Source organism: Salvia hispanica, chromosome 6, assembly GCF_029641045.1.
Source record: "Salvia hispanica isolate PSC_SH4W2 chromosome 6, Shi_PSC_v1, whole genome shotgun sequence".
Classification (NCBI taxonomy): Eukaryota; Viridiplantae; Streptophyta; class Magnoliopsida; order Lamiales; family Lamiaceae; genus Salvia; species Salvia hispanica.
The window spans coordinates 42,161,443-42,179,737 of NC_142697.1; the positions used below are offsets into that span (position 1 = coordinate 42,161,443).

At 38.8% G+C, this 18,295-nt stretch overlaps 2 protein-coding genes and 3 non-coding genes across 5 annotated transcripts; 2 read left to right on the forward strand and 3 right to left on the reverse strand.

The window, feature by feature from the left end:
- Nucleotides 1–105: 105 nt before the first annotated feature.
- Nucleotides 106–178, forward strand: TRNAA-UGC (transfer RNA alanine (anticodon UGC)). Its single transcript has one exon. It is a non-coding gene; the product is annotated as a tRNA-Ala (tRNA).
- Nucleotides 179–881: 703 nt separating this feature from the next.
- Nucleotides 882–954, reverse strand: TRNAA-AGC (transfer RNA alanine (anticodon AGC)). Its single transcript has one exon. It is a non-coding gene; the product is annotated as a tRNA-Ala (tRNA).
- Nucleotides 955–1,041: 87 nt separating this feature from the next.
- On the forward strand, nucleotides 1,042–4,263 carry LOC125198597 (NADH dehydrogenase ubiquinone complex I, assembly factor-like protein (DUF185)). The gene is made up of 10 exons (XM_048096920.2): nucleotides 1,042–1,293; nucleotides 1,408–1,469; nucleotides 1,552–1,695; nucleotides 1,876–1,986; nucleotides 2,084–2,288; nucleotides 2,486–2,544; nucleotides 2,793–2,845; nucleotides 2,933–3,155; nucleotides 3,540–3,648; nucleotides 3,780–4,263. The coding sequence occupies exons 1-10, from the start codon at nucleotides 1,068–1,070 to the stop codon at nucleotides 4,040–4,042; spliced, it is 1,455 nt and encodes a 484-aa protein (XP_047952877.1). The 5' UTR covers nucleotides 1,042–1,067; the 3' UTR covers nucleotides 4,043–4,263.
- A 902-nt stretch (nucleotides 4,264–5,165) lies between these two features.
- On the reverse strand, nucleotides 5,166–5,238 carry TRNAA-AGC (transfer RNA alanine (anticodon AGC)). Its single transcript has one exon. It is a non-coding gene; the product is annotated as a tRNA-Ala (tRNA).
- A 7,361-nt stretch (nucleotides 5,239–12,599) lies between these two features.
- Nucleotides 12,600–18,027, reverse strand: LOC125198559 (plasma membrane ATPase 1-like). Its single transcript, XM_048096942.2, has 21 exons — nucleotides 17,936–18,027; nucleotides 17,773–17,828; nucleotides 17,567–17,686; nucleotides 17,374–17,472; nucleotides 17,023–17,160; nucleotides 16,811–16,945; nucleotides 16,526–16,705; nucleotides 16,192–16,398; nucleotides 15,988–16,107; nucleotides 15,784–15,903; nucleotides 15,543–15,665; nucleotides 15,355–15,459; nucleotides 15,112–15,256; nucleotides 14,751–14,915; nucleotides 14,360–14,598; nucleotides 14,213–14,245; nucleotides 13,983–14,064; nucleotides 13,716–13,876; nucleotides 13,427–13,627; nucleotides 13,171–13,353; nucleotides 12,600–13,085 (listed from the first exon to the last, which is right to left on the reverse strand). Exons 2-21 carry the CDS (start codon nucleotides 17,824–17,826, stop codon nucleotides 12,813–12,815), a joined length of 2,883 nt encoding a protein of 960 aa, XP_047952899.1. The 5' UTR covers nucleotides 17,827–17,828; nucleotides 17,936–18,027; the 3' UTR covers nucleotides 12,600–12,812.
- Between the last annotated feature and the right edge of the window lie 268 nt (nucleotides 18,028–18,295).

Below are 18,295 nucleotides of genomic sequence, written 5' to 3' on the forward strand. Positions count from 1 at the left end.
TAATTATACTATGTAGTAGTAGTACAGTATTATTTGTGTTACTAATCAAAATATCATCATTAGTAAAATCAAACAGTATAAAGTATAAACATCTACATAAACAAAGGGGATGTAGCTCAAATGGTAGAGCGCTCGCTTTGCATGCGAGAGGCACGGGGTTCGATCCCCCGCATCTCCATATTAATTAGTATTTTTTAAACATTGAAAGGTGTTTAATTTCAAATTTACAATATGGATTACTGATTACATTTCATTCGTTTTTCTACTTAGACGCAAATTTTTTGGTGGATCAAGTTCAATAAAATCTAAAATAGCGTACGATTTTACTAAAGAAACTGGTGAATTTTATAAAAGTAATCCTTTAATTTACATGGCCTTAGATTGTAGTAGTGTTTTCCTTGTGCTATTTCTTTTCACATTGATCCACCAAACCGATATCTCACTAACAAAACGTTTTGCACGGACTAGACATATATTAGGAGCTGCAATTATGTTCATAAAAAGATAACAATTTATCGAATTTTACTATAGAGTCCATTATTTATCAACTAATTATTTATAGTGCTATAAATGAATCCAATCAAACTGATCATAAAGTTTTTTTATCCATATTTGAAAATTATGACAAACTTTTCAGACTATTTAAATTGAGTTGACGAATTTACCAACGATAATACTCATTTCTATATCTTTTTAATTACGGTTATTAAATTGACCGCACCACGACCACGATTATGCCATATAGCCAATACATTCACGACCCACTTTGTCTCTTTAACCAACACATACACTAGTTTATTGCTTAGCCAACATATAATCCAAAAAAAAAGGATAAACTAACATTTTGTCATTTTAGAATAAATAATTAAAATGCAAAATTTTGGAGATGCGGGGTATCGATCCCCGTACCTCTCGCATGCTAAGCGAGCGCTCTACCATCTGAGCTACATCCCCACTTGCTTGCATATGTTTATGGATATTAATACTATTAGTACATAGAATACAGTCAAGCAAATTAGTGCTTTATAGAAGAAGCACAACAGCTCAAGCTGAATCAGCCAGCAGAAATGTTGAGAAGAGCACTGCTCCGATCTTCAGCCCTCCGCCGCCTCTTGCCGCCGTCTCCTTCCTATTCTCCCTCTCCGCTCTCGCTCGCATCCGTCCGGCAATGCTCCTCTTCTTCATCCTCCCAAATTCCACACAGTCATTCCGTCGAACAGTTGGAGGATACCCCTCCGCCGCCGCCCTCCGCCACCATCTCCATCGATCGCTCCAATTTGTACAATCCGACTGGTGATACTCCCTCTTCCAATCCTAATTTAGTGCAATTACTCGGCAATTGCCATGCTACATTGCTACTTATCTCTATGTGTTAATCGATTTATCAGAGGTTTTATCTACGTGCAGAGCATTCACACGAACCTTCGGCTGACTCGGAGCTAGTTAAGCACCTCAAGAACGTAATCAAGGTGTCACGCGATTTCAATTTTTTTTCCGTGTAGCTTTTTATTGCATAGTTTCTGCTATAAGATTTCTCGCTGTTGAATTTAGTTCAGAGGTGGCCCGATTACAGTTGCTGAGTACATGGAGGAAGTTTTAACGAATCCGAAATCAGGATATTACATGAATCGCGATGTTTTTGGCAAGGGAGGCGATTTCATTACGTCGCCGGAAGTCAGCCAGATGTTCGGAGAGGTGATTTCTCAGTTCTCTAATTTTATGGTTAAAATAAGCCTTTTTAGCTGTTATTGTTAGCATCTGCATTTTAATTTTTAATGGTTTAACCAATAAAATCAATAGAACTGTCAACACTTCTAACAAGATAAACATTTTAGATGAAGTAGTTGTTGAGTAGTTACTGTTGTGTTCCTTCAGATGATTGGTGTCTGGGCAGTGTGCCTTTGGGAGCAAATGGGGCAGCCTGATAGGATCAATTTAGTCGAGCTTGGACCCGGCAGAGGAACTCTGATGGCTGATCTTCTGCGTGTATGGCTTAAATCTAGTACTGGTTTATGTAATTAATAGAAATGCAATTGTTTTTTGTACAAGTTTTGACCGTTTTGAGTTGTATCTTGTCAATTAGGGTGCATCAAAGTTCAAGAATTTTACGGCTTCTTTGGCACTACATTTGGTTGAATGTAGCCCAGCACTGCAGAAACTCCAGTATCAGAAATTGAAGTGCACGACAGAAGAAACGGTTGATGGAGATTCTGGTACGAGGCATATTAGCACGTTGGCGGGGAACCCTGTATCATGGCATGCAATGCTTGAGCAGGTTCCTACAGGATGTAAGGAATTTTTGTTGATGGCTCATAATTTTGCTTCTTTTTTAACCAAGATGGTAGAATGATCATGAAAGTCATATTTATAACTTTTTGGTTTTAACTTTTAGCCCATTGCAGTGCATCAAGGACTATGCTTTTTTACTTGTGCTAGTGATTTTTTAAAAAGGATTATGGAAAATTTATTTGTTTTATTTTCTTAGTGCCTACAATCGTCATCGCCCATGAGTTCTATGATGCTCTGCCAGTACACCAATTTCAGGTAAAGGTCGTAACATTTAATTTTTTTCTGTTTCTATACTGTCTGCTGTGGTCTCTTTTTCTTTACTAAAGGACTGACCGTTGTGCTCCTGAGTTGTATTAATAGTCAAATCTTGCATGAGAAAGTTTTGTGTGGATGATAGTTTGCTGACCATATTTGAGTGGGCATTTCAACTTGTTATGTATTACTATATGATCTGAGAATTAGTGTTAGCTTGATAATATCACTTGTTCACAATTGTCTTGCAGAAAGCTTCTCGTGGTTGGTGTGAGAAGATGGTTGATGTTACTGAAAATTCTTCGTAAGGGCTCAACTCTATCATATTTGCTACTAGTTCTGCTTGATGAACTGATGTACTATCTCATATATTCGTAAATTCATTGAGCAGGTTCCGTTTTGTTTTATCTCCACAACCGACACCTGCAGCTCTCTATCTTGCGCAGCGCTGCAAGTGGGCTAAGGCTGAAGAATTTACCAAGCTTAGTCAAATCGAGGTTTGCCCCAAAGCAATTGATTTAACACAAGAAATTGCCAACAGAATTTCTGTGGATGGTGGCGGAGCTCTCATAATAGATTATGGCCTCAATGGAACAATCGCAGACAGTCTACAGGTCTGATTCTGCCCGCCCATTCTCACACCTCTAACACCACAATCAAAGTCCACAAACTCATATGTTATGAGTATTATGCTTAGTATCCAATATATAAAGTGAGAAACCAACTTCAAACGAAACCTTGCCATTATATATACTTTGTTTGTAGAGTCTGAAGTGCTCAGGTACAGCTGTTGCATTATCTGATTTATTTGTATCCTGATTTCTATGTGAAGATTGAGTTGATCGAATCTGTTTCTTCTAGTTAGGCACTTTAAAAAATACTCTGATATGGTTATTTGTCCTTTACAACCTTGTTTATCCTGTCTTGATATTTCTCAATCAATGCATATACACATCTATTAGCAAATGTAGTTATGAGCTCACAATTGAACCATGCAGGCAATTCGGAAGCATAAGTTCGTTGACATACTGGATGATCCAGGCAGTGCTGATCTCAGTGCGTACGTTGATTTCGAAGCAATCAGGCGTTCTGCTGAGGAAATTCCTGGTATGTTATGTCCATCATATTGCTTAGGTCTATAAACATGCTGGGAAAGAGAAAGAGGACCAATAACTTTAATCGGGATCTGTATATGACATCCGTAGAAGTCTAACTAACTGTTGATCTTGTTGATGCAGATGTGTCTGTCCATGGTCCAATAACTCAGTCAGAGTTTCTTGGTTCTCTGGGAATAAACTTTCGGGCCGAAGCCCTGTTGCAGAACTGCAATGAAGAACAGGCTGAATCTCTTAGGACGGGATATTGGCGTTTAGTCGGGGAAGGCGAAGCCCCATTCTGGGAGGGTCCGGACGAGCAAACGCCTATCGGAATGGGAACACGTTATTTAGCCATGGCAATCGTCAACAAAAAGCAAGGCATTCCAGCTCCATATCAGGAGTAGAATATTGGTCTAAGTATGCCATGCATTTCTTACTACACAACAGCATTGGCTTCGTAGAAATTGTTGTTACGAAGTACTATAAGAGGAGTCTTGTTCTGGATGTATACGTTAATAATAAAAAAAAAAAGAGTCCATTTGCTACCATGATATTGGAATTGTGTTAGAATTGTAATTTTATGGAATTGACTTTAAAGTTATAATATTTAAGTTAATTTCAAATTCTTTATTTAGTAAATTAAGTAATTGTTATAAAAGTGCATTGTAAATTTGTGATCCTAAATTCTTTGTTAGGTATCTCAAAAGGTCAAGTATTGTGTATTTCTATATTATTTTTCAATATATTTTGAGTGTATATGTTGTGAGTGGGGTATTTTTGTTACTGTAAATATTCAAATTTATAAGTTCTATAGTATTCAGATACCATCATCTCGTGTTAATGTACATTCGACTTAACGGATGCAAAACAGAAAGAAACAAAAGGGGATGTAGCTCAAATGGTAGAGCGCTCGCTTTGCATGCGAGAGGTACGGGGCGATCCCCCGCATCTCCATATTATTTATTCGAAAAACAAAAGGATTATCTTTAGTTGGAGAATAAAAATCTTAACTTTTTTTATATTTTCCCTATATTAAAGATTCTTATTAATTTCCCTGTTTAAATAAAAATTAAATAAATATCAAAAATCAATGAATCAAATTATTTTTGTAAAACAGAATCACGGTGGTGAAAATTAAGCTAAATTAAATTATTTTCTCATGATGGTTAGTAGTATAAAAATAACCTACATTGTTATCTTTGTGGTATTCCTTTGCTTATTTAATCCACTAAAACGGCACCTCACTAGCAAAGGACAAGATTTGGACAGACTAACTTATTGCAATTATAGTAATGAAAAGATGAGAAATCATCGAATTCTAAAATAAAGTTCAATACTACTACTATTACTATTTTGAAAACCACCAAATGACTATGCCCCTGGCAACTACTCCATAATATTCATTTTTTTTTCTGCATAATTATAAATATTAAATGTAAAAACCACATCACATCAACCACACATACTCCCGTCTAAGGCTAAAAAACAAAGACTACAGTGAGTTAAAAAGAAAAACATATCTTTAAATGGAGATGCGGGGGATCGAACCCCGTACCTCTCGCATGCTAAGCGAGCGCTCTACCATCTGAGCTACATCCCCATTTGATGCTCTCTTTGTATCTTTTACTAACCTGAATGTTGTCATATTCATCGATTAGCAAATGCACGTTTGAGTTCGTTGACATACTGGCTGACACAGGCACTACTGATTCTGATACCATTACACAGGTTGATTTTAAAGCAATTAGGCGACTTGGTAAGGAAATTCCAGTTATGATTGTAAAGAAAAATGATTCTTTTGGTACTCCAAATATACATTTGCAAGTATGTAGTCCAAATATGTTCCTCAATAGAAGTCTAACTAACCAAATCGACAAGGTAGGCGAAGCCCCATTCCGGTTGAGTCCGGAAAAGGAAAAGGTTTGTCGGAATGGGAACACGTTATTTAGCCATGACAATAGTCAACAAGAAGCAAGGCATTCTGTAGTTTATTGCACTGGTTTAATAATATTACAAAAATAATATTTGTGTGTGATATTAATTGAAAATTTGACTAAGTTTATATTGTTGCATAATATATTTCATTAATAATTATTAATGGAAAATGATTATCTTCAATTACTAATCTTTTTCTACTCTTGCTGCTCCCATTTTTCCATCTTAGGACCTCTTGGAAATAAGTACGTCACTGTTGTGATTTTTAGGGTGCAATTTAAGTACACAAAACAAGTAATAAATCCCTAAAAATACTACCTCTGCAAGTATACAGACGTGCAATGCAGTATAAAAGGTGTCGAACCCACCGGGAGGAGATTAATTGCTAAAACTAGTAAATCTAACTAAAAAGCAGTAAAATAATTTAATTTTGGGTTTTTTTGATCTAGAGGCGAGTGAAGGACGAAACGAGAAGGAAAAATAACAAGGGAATCACGATAAAGAGGGAAGACTACTCCTAGCTTGTTTCGGGTTGCTTGTTCACATGAATCCTAAAGTCTAATTACTTTCCAATATTTATCGGGATCGTGTTGATTTTACGCTCTCACGCAGCTGATCACTGATCGTGGAATTTTACACCTAGGATAAGCTGATCACGTCTCCTAGGCTCTACTCACCAACCTCTCACTCCTACAGTCGCATAGTAAGCTCGAGATTGGCTTCTACAAACGTTCAACACATAAGATCCACCCCGGACTATCCCCTGATCAGTTTTAGCCTAGGGTTCCTTATCTATGTTAGCTCCCTAGTCCAAGTTAAAGAGACATTGAAGTTAAGGCCTTTACCGGATTAAGTTTGCTAGCAAAACCCAACACGGATTGAAATAAACACATAGACAAGAACCAAAACATGGAAATCTATCAAAACAAAGTCATGGATTCATATTTACAAGCTCCCCTAACAAACTAGAAGTAATCCCTAAAATCTAGCCACTCATGGTGGGCAACAATACAAGAAAACAAATAAATGCTACCATATGGGCAAGATTAGGGAAGAATTAGCCTCAAGCTTCTTCTTCTTCTTCCTCCCAAAAATGGACTCCAAGCCTCTTTCTCTCTCTAAGAATCGCCTCCAGCCGCCAAAAGATGCATTGGAAGTCGTGCCCTAGCTATTTAAATAGTTAGGGCCCGAAAAACAGGCCCAGTAGCATTTGCCCGGTCGGGCGATTTGCATCTTGAAAAAACGCCCGATCGGGCGTTTTGTCATACTCTCGATCAGGTCGCGCGTTTTGACGCCCGGTCGCGCGTTTTGCACTGCATTGCGCAGTCTTCGTAAAACAGCCGTATCTTCTTCATCCGGACTCTGATTGAGGCGTGCGAGGTATCCACGCGAAGCTCTTTCGAAGGTGAATGGAATGGTGGACTTGTAGAAGCATTTTAAGTTAATCTTGCAGGGCTGATTACTGATCAGATTTGGACCTTTGTTTTCTTCCTCCTCTCTCTTATGGATTGGTCTTTTGTCCTACAATATATCAAAATGAGTCTATTTTTCACCTAAAAATGTGTGTTAAAATAATACAATAAAGGACTACAATTTGATTCACATCAGTCACCGTACCCCTCTGTAATGGAGCCTTTTTCAGCAAGATCTGTCCAAAAACAATAATCAGATCATAGGTTATAAGGTAAGGTAATGAATGCAAAATAAACGCTCAATTACCACAAATCAGGTAAAAAATAGTGGCTGCACCCTTTAGACTCATGTTTGGAGTCGGTATCCTCCTGTATCCACCAAGAAAATATGACATGTTGGAGCTAATCTGAATGGATTTGTTATAGAAAATTCGAGGAGAAAATTACCGCATGAAGGCATCAGTGCGGTCACTACTTCTCAAATTGACGATAGACTCTGGGGTTGATGGGGTTGAGAGTGTCTGGTCGTAGTTCGGTTGATCAAAATTTAATCTCTGCAGTAATAAAAAGATTAGGCATACAAGAAAACAGCTAGTCTTACAATATGAAGAGGATTCATGGAGGTCATATGATATTCCCGTATCATCATCGTCGCACACATTATAAATGTGTTTTCAACCACACGGTCACATTCTGTTTTTTCAGAGCCAACTATTTTACGTGTAGGCTTCCATACTTTCTTTTGACCACGTACTCTCATTTTTTAAAGGGCTGATCCTAGCACGTGAGGGGGTGGCTGGTCCATCTGGTCTACCCCTTCGACGAAGGACTGCTCTCCGTCACTTGCATGATATGTATCATCGAATGAAGAGGCTGTGTGAGGGATTGGCTGGTCCGTCTTGTCTTGCCCTTCATCGAAGGGCTTCTCCGTCACTTGCATGGTATGTATCATCGGAGGAAGAGGCAGTATGAGGGGGTGGCTGGTCCGTCTTGTACAACCCTTCATCGAAGGGCTGTTCTCCGTCACTTGCAAGGTATGTATCATCGGAGGAAGAGGCACTGTGAGGGGGTGGCTGTTCCGTCTTGTCTTGCCTTTTATCATGTGGTCTCACTACGAGTGTCTGGTCTTGGTTCGGTTGATCAAAATTCAATCTCTGTAGTAATAAAAGGATTAGGCATACAAGAATATATATATAATTTAACAAGAATACAGTTGATCTTACAATATGAAGAGGACTCATGGAGGTCATATGATATTCCCGTGTCATCATCGATGTACGCATTATAAATGTGTTTTCAACCACAGGGTCACATTCTGTTTCTTCAGTGCCAACTATTTTGAGTGTAGGCGTCCATACTTTTTTTGACCACGTACTCTCATTCTCCTCAATACAAGACGCCGTGCACCCAAACGCGATCTCTCTGGTCCCTCTCCAGGTACCCCATTAGGCTCATCAATGTTAGGACTATCTCGTTGTGGAGGACTATTTTTCAGCTTTTCAAGACGTTCCAGCTGAAAAAACAAGCAGCAATTTAAAAAATATGTAACAACATATTGCTTGTATAAAAATTTTAATTAATCTTCTTACCAATCTACACATATGATCTGGTCAAACAACGCCACACCATAAGCCAAAAAAATAAGAAAAAAGTGTTATGATTGTTAATTGAAGAAGTGAATGGTAAGTTTAAGGTGAATGAAGCCTATCAATGTCTAGTTCGTATTGTTTCTGAAGTATAATTAAAACTCCAACTAAAAAAATAAATTCAAAATGTAAGTTAACATTCAATCAATATCATGAATGAAACAAGAGAAACGAAAATAATTAAGAGAATACTCATGAGATTTGCGGAAGTGTTAGATGAACTGAGCCTTGGAGGTTCCAAATATTTTGGCTGTATGAAAATCATCCAAAATTAGCATATGTAGACTAGACTAAATTCAATTTCATAAGAACTGCCCGGTGAATTATGCCAATATTTTGGCTATATGAAAATCATCCAGAATTAGCATATGTAGACTAGACTAAATTCAATTTCATAAGAGCTGCCCGGTGAATTATACCAGTATTTTGGTTGTATGAAAATCATCAAGAATTAGAGACTATACTAAATTCAATTTCATAAGAGCTACCCGGTGAATTATACCAATATTTTAATTTCAACCACAGGGTCACATTCTGTTTCTTCACAGCCAACTGTTTTGGGTGTAAGCGTTCATACTTTCTCTTGACCACGTACTCTCATTCTCCTCAATACAAGACGTCGTGCACGCAAACGTGATCTCTCCGGTCTCTCTCCAGGTACCCCTATATTTCATTAATAATTATTAATGGAATATGATTATCTTCAATTACTAATTTTTTTCTACTCTTGCTGCTCCCATTTTTCCATCTTAGGACCTCTTGGAAATAAGTACGTCAACGTACCCCTCCGTTTGCTCAACGTTAATGGAGCATTTTTCAGCAAGATCTGTCCAAAAACAATAATCAGATCATGGGTTATAAGGCAAGATAATGAATGCAAAATATTTTGGCTGTATGAAAATCATCCAAAATTAGCATATGTAGACTAGACTAAATTCAATTTCATAAGAAGTGTCCGGTGAATTATACCAATATTTTGGTTGTATGAAAATCATCCAGAATTAGCATATGTAGACTAGACTAAATTCAATTTCATAAGAGCTACCCGGTGAATTATACCAAATTGAAAGAGTATCAATGGCAGAAACATCTAGTTCATTGAAATCATTATACTTCGCAACCTTCCTACATACCAATCAAAAATCATAGATCAATAGATTATAATCTGACTTCTTCCTCAGCAACAACAAGAACAAAATATTGAACTCCAATGTTAAACAAAGGGAAAAAAACATGCTACCGGAGTAGAACATATCTTACCAGATTTTTGGGTAGACCATCGACAAAAAAAACAACTCTAAATTTTTTTTGGGTAGAACATATCTTACCAGATTTTTTTTAATAATCAATATGGATGTTGATTAAAAATGGATTTGGTGCGGGGAGAAGGAGATAAATTCATTGTTAAATCCATATAATCAAAAGTAGAGTTGTTGCTCTATTTTTATCCTCCTTCTTTGGCCCTTTTTTACCTTTCAATAGCGCAAAAATATTTAAGACTCTACTCTATATAAATTATAGCTATTTTGGTGCAAATAGACTAAGGAATAAATATTATTACTATTCCCTCCGTCCCGGCTAAGATGACACATTGCTTAGTCGGCACGAGATTTTAGGAGTTATTGGTTAAAGTGTTTAATTGGAGAGAGAGAAGGTGTGTGTAAATATTAAAGTAGAGAGATAAAGAAAGATGGATATTTTAATAGAAGTGAGAAAAAACTTGTTATTTTTTAACTCCACGTCATTATCTTACCATTTCAATTTAAATATCAAACGAACTAAAACTATTTTGATATTGTATAAGTAAAAAATAGCAACCGACAACAAAAATTATAAAAAAAAGGATTATAGGAGACATACCTGAATCACATCTCCGGCACAGTCCCTCGCAAAAACTCCACATATATCAGCTCCGACCATCGGAATCCCAAACAATCCCGAGTTCAACACACTTGGGATGGAAGACGTTCCATGTTGCCGACGAAACTAGTCCTGCTAAGAACAAACAACCGTTTCCAGGTAGCAATAGCAGCTTTGGCCTCCAAAAAACCATACATATTATGCAAACTTTACTCCGTGCAGAGAGGTTGCCGACACCGTCCTCCAATTGATGGAGCGATTAGTGCCGGAGTTGTTGATCTTGATGAAGTTCGACAGTTCGTGCTTGTCGATCCAGAGACCATCCATCGGAAGAATGTCTCAGAAGATCTTGATCTTGTTGGTCCAGATTTCTCCGGTGACGGGTTGAAGAACTCCAGGAAGTCTGCCTTTCCCGGCCAGACTTGGCCTAGGTACGCGTGTCGTCACACTTGATGAAGACTAGTCGGCTATTTGGTGATTGACCTGAACTCATTCATTTCGTGCGGATTCGTATCATGTCAAAAATTGTCAGCCCTAGCCAAATTAACAAACTTATCATACCATGTCAAAAATTGTCAGTCCTAGCCAAATAAAGACTCGAAGTCATCAGGTTCTTATCAGGTCCCAACCCATTAACTTCGTGCAGGTTATCGTGTCTTGTCATAAATTATCATTTCAACTAAACGTTAATGTTAATAAGTTACTATACAATTTAACTTAACATGACATGGTAGCCACAAAAACATGATATTACACGATAAAATATGATATTGCACAATTAAAACATGTTATAACATGATTAAAATCCATACGATTTAATCTAAAATAATAAAATTAAAGTTATAGACCCCCGACTCCCCCGCCAACCATGAGGGGACGCACAACAAATCCCCGACTACTCCGAATCAAACTTCACTGATTTCTTCACCAACCTCGACGAGGATAACAACGTCGAAAATAATGTCATCGAACCTACTAATCACAAATTTTTTGAGTTTCAACACGTTCGTAATGGAGTCTGACGGTAAGTCACACTTGGTTGGGATTTCGAACGAAATGAAGGTAGAAAACAAAACAATCAGGGAGCCAATGAATTTTCAGTTGGTGGACGAGATATTATTGCTGATCGAGTATTCAGTTTTTGAGATCGCTTAGGAGATTTCAAGGCCAATGGTGCAAGACAGCAAAAAGATGAGCCAATAATGTTGAGTCGATGAAGAGGATGAACTATGCTTGTTTTAAGATTTTTATTCTCCAACTAAACGTACTTTTTGTTTTTTAAATAAAAAATATGGAGATCTAGGGTTATCTATCCCCGTACCTCTCGCGAGCGTCTCCAATGCCTGACGTCGCGGTAGGACTTCGCCGACGTCCGCCTTAGTGAAGGGGAAGAGCACCCACGCCCGTCCCATATGCCCGTCGGATGGGCTCGCCCGTCCGCCCCATGTCCTACCTGACGTCCGCACTGTGGCTTGGGTAGGATGTCGAGGTCGAACGTCCGATCGAAAATTAAATTTTTTTTTTTTTTAAACTCTATAAATACGGCTCGTGTCGAAATTTTAATTCCGTAAATTTTAATTTTAATTGTGAATTTATTTATTTTATTGCGGGAAGTCCTAGTGATGACGTGGCATGAATTTTGTGTGGGAAGTTCTAGTGGAAGTCCTAGTGGGAGGGACGCCACCGGAGACGCTCAGCGACTGCTCTACCATCCGAGCTACATCCCCATTTGGTGTTTTATTATGTCATTTATATTATCATTCTTCATATACATCTATTAGCGAATGTACTTTTGAGTTCGTTGACATACTACTGGATGATACAGGCACTACTGATACTAGTACGTTTCTCCAAATATACATTTTGCATGCATATAGTCGAAATATGTTTCTCAATAATGTCTAACTAACCAAATCGTCATGGCAGGCGAAGCCCCATTCCGGGTAGGTCAGGACAGGTAAAGGTTTATCAAAATGGAACACATTATTTAGTCATGACAACCGTCAACAAGAAGCAAGGCATTCCAGCTCCATTTCAGGAGTAGAATATTGGTCGAGTTTTAAATTGTGATCATAAGTTAGTTATTAGTTGTTACGAACCAAGTGGAATGTAGAAAGAAGTAGCCGATTATTTAGAAATTCGCGTTCTAATACCTAAATCGTAAATACAGCGAACTTTTCACCAGCAGCTGAATAACATATACACACAACAAAATCAGGTATATAACTATGACTCCAAAATGCTGCTTTTCCCAACTCCTCTAAAGAGAGGGACAAAAGTTGATAGTGACCTCCATTGTTGATTGATTGTTTCCATCAAACTCAAACCGTGTAAGATTGTTGAATCGTGTCAATGTCCAGATTCTTCATCTTTATCACTGACTCAACATGCCCTTTCAGTGTATGCAGCTCTCTCAGCCTTGCCATCTCAGCTCGTCGCTTCGCCTCTTCAGCTATCCGGTTGAGTTCTGTGTGATTGCTGCGTTCGCTGAATTCCGTCTGTGGCGGATGGAGCCCATGCAGGGTCCTCTGCGCCTGCGCCCACTTAAGTTCGCGGTCTTCCTTTCCAAAATCCTTCTTCCTAGTGAATGCAATCTGCATCGAGGATATAGATGATTAGTGTTAACATTCTACTAAACAAATTTGTTACCACTAAGACACTTTTTCATTATATTAATACCCTTTGCTCAATCACAAGATCCCAAGCCCTTCCACTTAGAGCATATCGGATGAAGAACTTGATCAAATCCAGTGGGAAGTAGAACACGATATTGTAGAGCCATATCACGCCGGCCCAACCCCACCCTATACCCTCGATCTCAGCGAAGTTCCAGTTTGCATAAACCGCGATCAGAGTCGCAATCTGCCAGAAAATAATATTGAGACGAGAGAAAAAGGTACATACTATGCAGAATCTAAGGGGAGAGTTGGCTTACAAGCTGAGCAATGAGGAAAGCCCCCACGAGTAGAAGTCCCGGGCGCTCGATAAAAGACCAGCTTCGGGATCTTGTCACAAAGATGAGGGCCTGGCTAACTATACTCACTTGCAAGTATATAGCTGAGGCAAGCTTCTTTTTCAAGTCAGGTCCCATGACACGATTGACTGGTACCTCAAGCGACGAGACTCCAAAAGTCCTCTGAATTTCGAGACACGTCAATACAATTTTTCACATGTAAACTATTAGCATTATGATTTCACCAGTTCAAGGGAAAAGAGACACTTACTGGAAAAAAGTCTGTATCATAAACTGCCCAGAAGAAGATCACTGTCATCATTGCTAAGTAGCCACCTAGAACAATTCCAGTTGTGAATATCTCGGCTAGTTTCCAGCTGTCCGGTAAAGGAGACGGTTTCACCCTATCCTTCGATATTGTCATGATGGTACCTGTAATTTCAGAATATTGCCCATTATTGCTACAGACGACAAATAATAACAGAACTATGAAGGCCAGGTGCCATGAAAAATCATGCATATAAGCCATAAAACGTACCATCATTTAATATCGCTATGATCAGAACCATAAATGGCGGGAAGTCAAATTTCCATATGAGAGCAAGTAACATAAAGCCAAGCTGCAAAAATGCAACAAATGTAGTCACTCAGCAAAACAAACTGATAGAATCAATTCGAGTAGCGTAATGTGGTACTATTATCTTAGTAATGAATTTGACAAAGATATTCTTTAATAGCATTAGTCAAATAATTGTATTGCAGACTTACCACAATACGGATTGTGATGGAAACTGCGTAGATCTGCAATTCGGAGGAACTGGTCAGCAAACTCGAGTTGCATGAGAAGGGGAAAGTTAAAAGTATGATGGAAATCTACAGTGTAATGGCAGTTTCGAGTTGCTTAATGAAGCTTACAGTGTAATTTTTCATCCTCTGGAAGATAGCTCGACTGGTGAGCACAGCACTGATTATAACACTTAGACCAGGTTCTGTAAGTACAATATCTGATGCGCTTCGAGCAGCGTCAGTTGCATCAGCTACAGCGATCCCAATATCAGCCTTCTTAAGTGCTGGGGCATCATTCACACCATCACCAGTCATCCCACATATGTGCTTCCGAGCTTGTAGACGCTTGACAATTTCATACTTGTGCTCTGAAAATGAGTGTACATTTTTAAATGTCCATAACGAGCTATGAAGACAAGATGATTGATGGCAAACAACAACTTTGAAAGCAAGAGACGAAGCTACAAATGACAAATACAAAGCCCCTAACATGCTAGTTATATAGAGCAACGAGGCATACCGGGGAAAACACCAGCGAAACCGTCAGCCTTTTCAATCAACTCATCAACCGGCAAAGCAACGATAGACTCATCTTTGTCATTTCCTAATAAAGCAGAAGAAGGGTACATGTTTGTTCCCATTCCCAAACGGCGTCCTGTTTCCTTTCCTATTGCTAGCTGATCACCTGAAGAAGATTGCACAATTGCACATATAAATCTAATAACCAGTAATAAAGATGCAGTTAAACATAAAGTATGTGCACCCCTCGACAGTGGCAGGGTTAGTACTTCTCTTATTTTCCATATTTAGTTCACATCTCATGAGGAGTTTAGTTCATCAAAAATATGCACAGAAGAGAAAGAAGGCACAAACATGCTCACCAGTAATCATTTTAACATTTACACCTAAATTCAGAGCCCTTCTAATAGTCTCTGCACTGTCATGCCTAGGAGGATCAAACAGAGGCAGGAGTCCTATAAACTTCCATGGACCTCCGGGACTCTCCTTTCTCCCCTCGGGAACTTCCTATAGTACAAAAAAGCCACACGAGAGTGAGCACCGAGACACACCCAGCTTCTGTATCAACAATGTACATGAAATTAACAAGGGAATCATCACATCACCTGGTATGCCACAGCAAGTGATCGTAGCCCACGCTCTGCGAATTTGTCAATGACAGAATGCACTCTTCGCTCAATCTCAGATCTATTGTATGCCAGGTTTAGTATCTGAAAACCAAGTGCTTAACAGATTAAGACCACCATTTTAAAAATGCTACAACAATCAGTTATTAGGAGACATATAGGCAGACCTGTTCAGGAGCACCTTTACTGACTCTGTGCATTTTTCCTTCGTTATCGATGTAAGTCAAAGCTGTACGCTTGTCAGTCGGATTGAATGGTAAGAAATGAACCTCTTGAATACCAGCCCTTGCCTGTAAAATAAGATAACATTTTTAAAACCTAATAGAACCAATAACTGAAGAAAGTGGCGTACAATATATGTTTACATATGTCTCAAGATTTACATGAAGAGCATCGTATGATTCATACCTCCTTAGGGTCAGCCAACATTCCCACTATTGCAGCATCAATAGCATCTTGGTTTTCCAACCGAGAGGCTCTGGCAGCCATTAAAACAACAGTATCTGGATCCACGCCTTTAGTGAAGACCTACAGCAAGAAATATCAAATGTTAAATAATGTCTGAATGGCCTAATTCAACTTCATATCCAATCAAGAGACAGTTGCATTAACCTCGATAATGTTTTTGTCAACAGATAGTTTGTTCAGTGTCAACGTTCCAGTTTTGTCACTGCAGAGGACATCCATTCCAGCCATTTCTTCAATTGCTGTCATTCTCTTAGTGATAGCTCCCTGATAAATTAGCACAAAGAATACATTAATAGTAAAAAAATCTTCAAACTAGAACCGTTTCGACAAAGAGGCCGGTCATTCTACCTGCTGGGACAAACGGTGTGAACCAATCGCCATTGTAACAGATAACACTGTAGGCATCGCAATGGGGATCCCTCCAATGAGAAGCACAAGTAGGTTATCAATTCCAGGACGATAAGGTCGGTGTTGAATAGGATACATTACAATGATCTCAATGATCATTCCGACCGCAATAGAACATATGCAGAAGTTTCCAATTGCGGTCAACACCTAGAAAGCACAAATGGAAGAAGTATGTCAGTGAACACTAGGGTGCTCCCATTAAACGAGTAGTAACATCGCTATGATCCAATGATTCTAGTTGTGATGATACTATCAATATCTTCATGGTACTCACCTTCTGAAAATGACCGACTTGATTAGTAGAGTCTACGAGATGAGCAGCTTTGCCAAAGAAGGTATGGACACCAGTTGCAATCACCACAGCCTCAATCTCACCTTGTTTGACAGTAGACCCTGAGTACACACCATCTCCAGGGCCTTTCGTCACGGGCAGGGACTCCCCAGTTAAAGCAGACTACAACAGAAAACATGATAACAATTCATCATTCAACAGAACAAATGGAAAGCTATACAAAATGCAATGAAATATTCCAAATCAAGAACTAATGTAAATAAGGACCTGGTCTATCTTGAGAGGATCACCGTCAAGGAGACGAGCATCAGCTGGAATAATATCCCCCAGCTTTATACTAACTACATCACCAGGGACAAGAATAGCAGCATCTTCCTCGTTCCAGCGCCCGTCTCTAAGAACCTGATCAACATATCATTACTAAGCATGAATCACTGAGCTGGAAATGCTAAATAGGTCGCACATCATAAACCACAAACCTTTGCCTTGGGAGCAAGCCTTGCCATGAGGGCGGCCGCAGCATTACCAGCATTATTCTCCTCTACGAAACTTATGGTCGAGTTGATCACGAGAAGCACAATGATCCCAACGAAGTCCTGCCAATCCGGCGGCTTCCCCTGAACACATTGGATACACAAACAAGCAGCAATCATCAATAAATAATCCAATTCATGACTTCCTCTGATTAAAGTACTAATTAATTAATTAATTACTTAACATGTCTAGAACTACATAACTTGAGTTTTCCGTTACAAAATTATATATATATATATATATATATATAATATATATATATATAGAGAGAGAGAGAGAGAGTTGCAGAAACTAACTCCTCCATTAGCGAGAGCGATGGCCATGATTGCCGCAGCTTCCATCACCCACGAAAGAGGATTCCACATGAATCCTAAAAATTTCAGAAACTTACTCTCCTGCAATTTTTCACGAAAAAAAGTAAAATCAGATACAGAAAATTCCAAAAGAGGCAAAAATTGATTAAAAAGCAGAGCTCGAAGAAATTCTAACCTCCTTCTCCTCGAGTTTGTTTTGACCAAAAATTTCAAGCCTCCGGTTAACATCCTCCGTTGAAAGCCCCTCCTTCGTGCACCTCAGATTCTCAAACACCTCTTCTATCGGTATATTTTCCTACCAAAATTTCAAATAAAAACGGATTTCAATCAACCACCACAGGCCTAACTCGAAAAATTAAAAACAGAGGACCAAAAAAATACCAAATCAACTGCTTCTCTCTTGAGAGCCTCCATAGCATCATCCTTCTCCGCCATTTCTACCCCAAAAAAACGTCAAAATCCACAGTCAAACACAGCAAAACTACGCCGATAAATACATGCATATGTTGTATAAACAATAGAGAGAGAGAAAAAGAGAGATTACCTCAAATATGAGCTGAAGTGGACGTAGCAGCAGTGTAGAAGTGGAATGGTGATTGAGTTGGAATGGAAAAGCAGCAAGTGTGAGGCTTCCACATATATAGCGAAAATCTCTCATGTATTTATCCACGCGCGGGGAGGGCGCGTGGGGAGAGTGGGGGAAAGAGCAGTGTACGGTACAGAATGAAGCAGGTGAGTGTAAGAAGATCATGTACTTGGCGGGTACAAAATTTCTGCTGCTTTTTCTTTTTAATTATTTACAAGGACACATTACTGTTGAAATTGCTTACTCGCCCCAGTTTTCTCACCTCTTCTTTTTTAACTTTACCTTTATTGGTTCATTCGTCAATGAACTTTAGTTGCG